The sequence below is a fragment of the Triticum urartu genome, unplaced genomic scaffold (genome assembly GCF_003073215.2).
Source record: "Triticum urartu cultivar G1812 unplaced genomic scaffold, Tu2.1 TuUngrouped_contig_9092, whole genome shotgun sequence".
Classification (NCBI taxonomy): Eukaryota; Viridiplantae; Streptophyta; class Magnoliopsida; order Poales; family Poaceae; genus Triticum; species Triticum urartu.
The window spans coordinates 1-8339 of NW_024120105.1; the positions used below are offsets into that span (position 1 = coordinate 1).

At 38.2% G+C, this 8339-nt stretch overlaps 1 protein-coding gene and 1 pseudogene across 2 annotated transcripts; one reads left to right on the top strand and one right to left on the bottom strand.

Annotated features, from left to right (window-relative positions):
• The first annotated feature begins 44 nt into the window (after positions 1-44).
• On the top strand, positions 45-2933 carry LOC125532109 (annotated as a pseudogene).
• A 9-nt stretch (positions 2934-2942) lies between these two features.
• On the bottom strand, positions 2943-8052 carry LOC125532110. Of its 2 annotated transcripts, none has more exons than XM_048696282.1 (5): positions 7335-8052; positions 7048-7135; positions 5344-5603; positions 5129-5228; positions 2943-3557 (listed from the first exon to the last, which is right to left on the bottom strand). In XM_048696282.1, exons 4-5 carry the CDS (start codon positions 5210-5212, stop codon positions 2976-2978), a joined length of 666 nt encoding a protein of 221 aa, XP_048552239.1. In that variant the 5' UTR covers positions 5213-5228; positions 5344-5603; positions 7048-7135; positions 7335-8052; the 3' UTR covers positions 2943-2975. The 2 variants fall into 2 exon arrangements, with proteins under 2 accessions (XP_048552239.1, XP_048552238.1); XM_048696281.1 differs by adding an exon at positions 6710-6761 and having other exon boundaries at positions 7048-8052.
• Between the last annotated feature and the right edge of the window lie 287 nt (positions 8053-8339).

An 8339-nucleotide genomic window follows, 5' to 3' on the forward strand; every position in this document is an offset into this window, starting at 1 on the left:
CCACCGCCGCGCAGACCCATAACCTCTCATCTCCGAGGTGGGGTGGGTCCCCCCCCCCCCAATCCTGCTTTCCTCTACTAATTAATTAGTAAGTCCGTCTCCACGAATAAACAACTTAGTTATGTACCTTAATATCCTAGAGATTAAAAAATAAAATTTCAAAATATATTTTGCAGCATGGAGACCTTGCGCCTCAAATCCAAGGAAGGTAGCGCGAAGGTGGTTGGTGCATTGGTATGCTTTGGAGGGGCTTTATTAATAAGCCTATACAATGGGAGGGAACTGCATCTCTGGTCTCCAGTTATAAGAGGTGTCACTAAGAGTTCTAATGGAGTAGCCGGAGGACGCCACCATTTGAGAGGCACCTTACTTTTGTTGGGTGATTGCATATGCTATGCTTTTTGGTACCCCATACAGGTATGTCCAATTCTGATACGGTGGCTTTAGACTAAGTCTTGTATCTATAACGAAGGGTTTCTAATAATGCAGGTGAAAGTTTTAAAGGTGTGTCCGTGGAAACATTGGTCATCAGTGTTGACCTGTGTTCTAGGTGGTTTGCAAACATGCGCAATAGGAATATTTTTGAGAAGAGACAAACTTGCTTGGCAAGTAGGATGGAACATTCAACTATTAACAATTGTCTACTCAGTAAGTCGTTTCCATAATCTGCTCAATTTTAGAAATCTCTTACTATTGCATGATTTCCACTACTTTCCACATTTTCAGATCTAGTTGATAATTCCACTACATTTATAAGCTAATCTTAGTTTATCAAGCAACCCGAGCAAGATATGTTTTCATCATAGATATGGATAGCTTGTAAGGATAATAGTTGTTAGAGATTGTGGTGTATTCAACCTTTATTCTAGCTACAAGAATCAATGGGCATATCATTCTTAGAAGTTAAATGTTAACTTAGATCAAAATTGTAAAAACTTGCTTATGAGGACATCATATATGGTTTGAGATCCAACTACTTCATGATATTCAATATTCAAAATATTTCTTTCTATATTTTTCTTAACTTTATAGTTTAAAAAATAGGCAATAATGTCTCACATACTTGATTTGGAACATAGGCTGCACTTGGCACAGCCGCCAAGTATTGGTTAAATCTCTATGCTGTGGAAAAGCGAGGTCCTGTTTTTCCACCAATGTTCAGCACATTATCGATTGTTTTCACCATGGTCCTTGGGGCTTTATTGCTAGGAGAAAGCATCACCGTTGGGAGGTACGTGTATTTTTGTCTAGTATTTGGACTCACATTGAAAGCTTTTTTTTATGTATGTGTAGGTATTATAATTGGACATAACGTCTCTATCCCTAGGGTGTGTATATTCTCAATGTAGTTATCATTATCTAATCAAGTTACACAAAATTATAAATCATGACTTGAAGACACAATAGCATTGGGAAAAAATCATTCTTGTGACAAATATAAAAGTTCCTTTATTTAATTTCAAGAAAATGGTGCTTAAATATATTTGTGCTTATCATGCTGTATGTACCTACGTGTGAAGCATGCCTTATGATCCATATGATCAATGAATGTATAATTGATGAGTTGTGTTAATGCAGTGTCCCACCTAGTGGTTTGGAATAGAGATAGTGAAAAATTGTACCTTAATGTATGATGAAACGGAAATGTTGAACAATGTAGCTGTAACGTCCCGGACACACCCGCCGGTGGTCGTTACTCCTGGAGGGATCTAGACTGGCCCCACTTTTCTGCGCACTTTGTCATCACTCATGTGCACCCGGGAGCAACTTGCCGGTCGATCACCCATCCTGAAACTACTCCAAGCTGATGACGCTTAACTTTGGAGTTCTATCCGAATGGGCTCCCGGAAAAGAAGGAATTCCTTATTGATATGAGTAGTCTATCATCTCTAATAAGCCAGGCTATCACAGTAGCTTAATGAATGTTGTGATTTAGTTATACATTGTTGCACTAGAATTACATCATATACCATAGTTTGATTGTTAGTTATTTTAATCTTTACATGCTCTTTTATTCCGTAAGTGATACATTTTACTGTTATATGGCAGCTTGTTGGGTAGTGCTTTGGTTTTCAGTGGTTTGTATATGTACCTCTACGGAAAGGCCAAAGAGCTAAATGTGAAGATGATATCATGTTCAAGCAATGAAAAAGCTTCAGGCGCAACCTACCCACAACTCAAAGTGTGAGGATCCAGGATTTGGTCCTTAATTTTGGGGAAACAAGTTTCTAATGAGCTTCAAATTAGCAGTTGAAACCAACTATGTTTAACATGTGAGATAGTAAACTAAAATGATTTGACCAATCCTAAGATGTTTCATGGTGCGTTAATGATTTCCAATGAAGTAAAACCCTAGTTTACAAGATATGTATCTTATCGGATTATAGTATTGTGATGCCACCTAGGACAATATCTTCAACTTGAGAATATACGCAATTGCACAAATTGGTGATTTGGTGTTATGGGTCTACGTCACAAAATGTGCCCTCTATGTATTAGTAGGAAACATGGTCAAACACGGTGTTTGTAATTTGTTGAACTAGTATTTTGTATGTTGTGGTACAGTAACATTATTTGGTGAAGTTAGTTGCAGTAAGCTGTGTTTACTATCATGTTTTCTGCATTTCTTACACTAGATGACCCGTTGCGCCAATGGCGCAAAGGCCGAATGTAAGCTAATCGGTGTGAGAGTATGCTCTAACCTATTATTGTTCAAAAAGAATAGCTTATATACATTGGTTGAATGTGTACATGATCGATTGGGAAATCTTAATATGAGCTTGTAAGTGCTGCAGATATGATCACAGGGAATGTTTGATGCAAACATTAGTGTGAAAGCATGGATAAAAGGAAAGGTTGTTTTCTTCGGTCATAGTGTTGTGAAACAACAGTAGAAGAGGAGACCTTCACATATATACAATAAGCGATGGTAAACCGCTGATGAAGCACGCTATCCAGGATACATTCAGCAAAGTTTACCAGAAACTGTTTCTGGTTGCTTCAAGGCGCTGCTCAAACTTCATAGCAATGTAGCGTAGCCTTTGCGTCAGTCCTTCGATGCTTGCAAGAGCTGTTTTCATAACTCCTTTGGTGTTGTCCTGACCTTTCAGGTGGCGAGCAGCTGTTGTGTTTTCTATCTGGGCAGAATATGAGTTCATGTACCTGACAGCGTAGTAGCATGTTTTGCGCAGCTTCTTGATTGTCTCATTGGATGAAGTCAACCATTTGACCAGGTGCGTCACTTGATTTTCTAGCCTCTTGACATGGGTGTAGTGGTAGCCTCTCATTTCTTTGCCATATGCATTCTCCATGAATCTAATAGCCTCCATAGCAGCACTGTCTTCTGCATCTTCATAGCTATCTAAGATTGCACCTGGTATAGAACTCGGGACAAGTGAACCATCTAGCAATTCCAAAGTAGAAATGAAAGTCACTGTCACACGATTCTTTCCGCCTGGGTATATTTTGTGCTGGTAAGTTGCAGGGGGCAGCTTTAGAGCTTGCAGCATGAGGCCAAAGATGTGAGCATAAGGAATCACTATCAGGTAGTCATTATCCTGTAGGGACAAAGCGAGGGTAAATTTTCTTTCTCACAAAATAATAGCTGAACCAATAGATGAGAAGTGCTAAAAGCTGCTAGCCTAATTAACCTAATAGCGGAACATTAATCCCTCAATTTAGCAAATAATTGAAGATATACCGCAACCATATAGATCTAATAGCAGCAGTCTTAACCAATGACAATAAATAAACTACCACTATTTTCTCCCGTAAATAAACTGCAAATAATTAACATAAGCATTAAATCTGTCACCCAAATTAACTTAATAGGTTAACACTTATCTTTCTCTAATGAAATAAATAACATCATGCATCACCGCAAGACAGTATAAATTTCACACTCAAAATCTAATCAAAACTGCATCTTGTGCCATTTATGACACTTGGATCAACATTTAAGGGAATAACAATAGATCACTGTCAAGTGGGAATGTTTTACTGAATTTCAACTTATATGATAAAATTATTAGGCAAGCTTTGAAAATAAGTTTATAAGCTTTCAGAATCCTATCCGCAAGCACATGAAGATAGTAGAAGAAATTGACTTAATTTCATGATCAAAATAGGCAGATTAGAGAAATGATTCTAGAATAGAAGAACATAATAGCAAAACATAATTTTATATTTGTGCATTATAAGTACTGAAGGCTAAATATTGCAACGATTTGCATTTGGTTTTCAAATATTTCACATAGAAAGAACAAATCCTTCTCAAATCTACAGCTATAGAGACAGATCCTTCTCAAATCTCTGTTATCACGAAGATTGCAAGAAAGCAAATGGATTGAAAAAACAAAGAACTGAAACAAAAAACATGGCATACGAAATAAAATAAACCAATATCTTGCATTTGAGAAATAGTGATTCCCTTAGTTATTTGAAATGGGGTAGTATCAAGCCTTACGTACAGTAAGCCTTGTTTATCCATATAAAATGTATATCAAACAATTTCTAGCTATGTACATGAAAGAAAAATACACCTAAAGAATTTCATAAACCGGTCTACGGGTCGCATATCTCTAGCATTACTCAATCTGGAATACTGGACACGAGAAAGCAAATTGTATTGTTCAGTTCTTATCAAGCCAGGAAGAAAATACGAGGTGAAATTCATATATACAAAGTTCAGTAAACACGCCGGTAAGGTTAGATGCAAGAATCAAATTTTGTGCTATGGAGACGAGAAATGAGCGATGATTACAGAAAACAATCAGCAAGAACTTCATAAAGGCTACGAACTCATCATGGAAACCTGCCCAGCGCATGTTTAACAAATTTTGTAGTATATACAGCTAGGTCTAGTTTAAATTAAGAATGAACACGAATACATATATAATCCCACAATTACTACAGGTGGAATGCAGATCCGGAGAAGAAAAGGTGTCATGTTCAGGAAAATCACAAATTAGGGGCCAATAACGTAGGAAAGTCACAAATTAGGGGCCAATAACGTGAGTAAGAGAGGGGGGGCAGGAGGAGGCAGGAGGAGGAGGTACGTGAGTAAGAGAGGGGGAGCAGGAGGCTATCTCTACGATGAATGGAGTATAACAGGTTATTAGAATATTACATTGGGCACAGGCGTTCCTGTCCTTGACGCTATTGATCCTGGGGAACCCTCGTCACAGACGATACCAATGTCCATGTCCTCCATGCGTGAGCTTCTGGATCTGAGATTGAAGAGGATACTACAGTCAGGAGAAAGGAAATAGAGAAGGAGATTGGAAAGCAAGGATGAATTAGAAGGAAATAGAGAAAGAGATTGTATAGCAAGTGATGAATCACCTCTTTCTGTACCAGGGGCTGATGGATCGTTGGTGGAGCCGCGCCGGTCAGTAGGGATATTGTTGGTTACTGTTTCTGTTCATGATTATTGTTTCTCCTGGAACAGTGTGTGCTAAATGATAGTGCTATATCCCTTGAGTGGAAGGTGGTCGCTGCCAAGTAGGGCATGCCTCTTCCTTGCTTAGCATACAAGCAACATCCACCTTCAGGGCCTGATGCATAAGAAATGGCCTCTCAAGAACCATATCCATTCAAGTAGGCTGTAAAGGGAAAGAAAGATAAAGATAAACGATTAACAATGTTGATATCATGAAGCAAGACATGTGGAAACAGAAGCAAATGTGTCACATATTGAAGAAAAGTATTTTAACCATTAAGATGGGTACAGAAGCTAATATCGCGCTTATTATTACACAACTGATTAAGTATAAATAAGTGAAGCATTCGTTGGTGTACAATATTAGCATGTAGGCCTAGGATATGGTTCCATTCTTAGTCCATCTGGAGCAGCAAGTATAGTTATTATCTCTAGCATATCTTGCTTTTCAGACCATCTGCAGATGCCCATATAGTTAAAAGGCCAAATGACCAAAATACAAATTCAGATGAGGAGATATTAGCAAATAAATGCTTAGCATTACAGATAGTACATAACAATCAAATTTTTGCTACTGAAGTGCATGTCCTTTTCTCTGAAATTAATGGTCGGGTGGAACATATATATTCACCAAGTATATCCACTCTTCTCAGACCAAGACTACACAATGAGGTATCATCTGTTTCCTAATTACACTGTAACCTGAAATCTGTGTGCATATGCACATGGGCATATCCATTTTATTCCTAATAGGAAAATATGCCAAAACATCGGTCACTTTCTCTTTTGAGCTGGAAAGACTGATCACTTGGTTAATATGCATGCAGACGCCTCTAATCTAAATAGAGGAACTGAAAAATCCGTCACTATGATTTTATTAACTATATACATATACATTCCAGTCAAGCGCCTTTCTAGAAAATGACATGCTTAGCAGTGATTTTCTTAAATATGCACCACCAAATATTGAAAGGTAGAATAATATCATCATCCTTTTAGTTCCCATCCATATGGAGGAGCATAAAGATAGCAAAAATGTTAGTACTGTATGCACCTTTTACTAAAGTATCACCTTCATAGCTAGCAAGAAAAAACGGAGCTTGGAAGTTCTGAATCTTTTGTTGATCACAACAATGGTGTGAGCTCATTGGATAAGAATATAACAAATATTTGCTATCTTCATCTCCAGAGAGAGAACATATTCACATGATAAATTAGCAGCCAATTGTCCAAACTTAAATACAGAATGCAATGCGAAGAACTGCCCACCTAATCATTGCCAACTACATCGCCAGCAGTATATTGAGAGAAATCATCAAATCTGGCCAGAACAAAAGGTTCCCATGTAGCTAGCTTAATTAGTATATGTCCAAAATATTGTTTCCAAAAAGAAACATGAGTTACAGTTTAGTAGGACCGAGAAGGATTCAAGATTATAAAAGGAGCTGGGATACACATTCTTATTAAAATTATTGGTTCAGATCTGTGTAGCTTTCAAGGGGCTACCAATCAATCCATATGTCCATCAATGCAATACTTTCAGAAGGGCACCACTCAATCCATTTGAGCATCTCCTTTTTGCATTAATAGAAGAGGAGCTAGCATACCTGTAGATGGGTTGGTGATGGTGAGGTCGCCAGCAAGTAGACCTAGCTGCAGAGGACACCGCCTCCCCCGCACTGTACTGCGTCAAACCTGGAAGTGCACATATTAAAGCAAGAGTTTATCTGCCACATAAGAAAGCACATACATAAAAGCAGCAACAATTGAGTTGGGCACACACGAACATTGACAAAGCAAATAAGGAGAAGGCATGTGACTGGCTACGAAAATAGAGAAAACCACACAAGCATGGATATGAATACATAAATAAATATACACATGGCGACCCAACCTTGAGTCACAGAACCTCTTTTCCTCCAGTCATGCCAGTGCCTTGAGAATTATTTGTCTTCGTGCACATGCTAGCGGTTACACTCGACACTTGTTTAAAAGCAGAGAATGACATGTACATGAGTGGACGACATGATGGCCTTGATGGAAAATGAAACGTACACAGCAAATCATCCTCCCTTGAAGCCAATACAAAAACGACGGTCTCACTCATTTGACCCGAATAATGAACACAACATATTTATGCATGAAGAAATAGTTTTTTGCTACAAATAGATGAATCAAAGTAAATAAGAATATTTTGTCCTGTAAGCAAAAAAAAACTCTAGACAAACACAACCGAAATGTACGCACTGAAGCATAAGATTTCCTCGGCACAACACACCTAAAAAATGTTGGCGCATGAGAAGCTACTTCCTATATGAACACAGAAGAAACCAATCATCATGCATTCTGAATCTAATTCCAATGCATACAAAATGCACACCTGATCATCAATCAAGTTCTTTAGGTAAATCAGTTACTTTGAATGAGCGTACACATTTGAGTTATCTTAGCTGCTCAAGGCCTGAACCAAACAGTGATTACCACTATTAATCCATACATACAACAATAATCATAGCTTGAGTGCTTAGCTGCGTACCACCCATGTACATGGTTAGAAAACTGCAATGCTTACAATTTTAAGGACCCATCACCCATATAAAAGGAAATGAACCTTCAGAATGTGATATTACTTGTTTCTTCTCTCTCAGTAAAACAGTAAAACAACTCATGGCTTTTCTCTTGAGAAGGGGGGGGGGGGGGGGGGGTACTTATCTGTACATAAATGTTCGCACAGAATTAATTGGCTAATATATTTACAGCGGTTCCCGCGATATGTCCCATAAATAGACAAAATCCTCACCAGTTTCTAGAAGTGACTTCCACCGCCTTAGTTCATTAGCACCCCTCATATTTTGGGTCAAACTTTGACCAAAATTTAGACTAGAGAGTGGCTTTTCTA

Coding starts and splice junctions, on each gene's coding strand:
- LOC125532110 (XM_048696282.1), bottom strand. CDS start 5,212: ATGGAGGACATGGACATTGGTATCGTCTGTGACGAGGGTTCCCCAGGA. Junction 3,558..5,128: donor CAGGAACGCCTGTGCCCAAT/GTAATATTCTAA, acceptor TTGTCCCTACAG/GATAATGACTACCTGATAGT.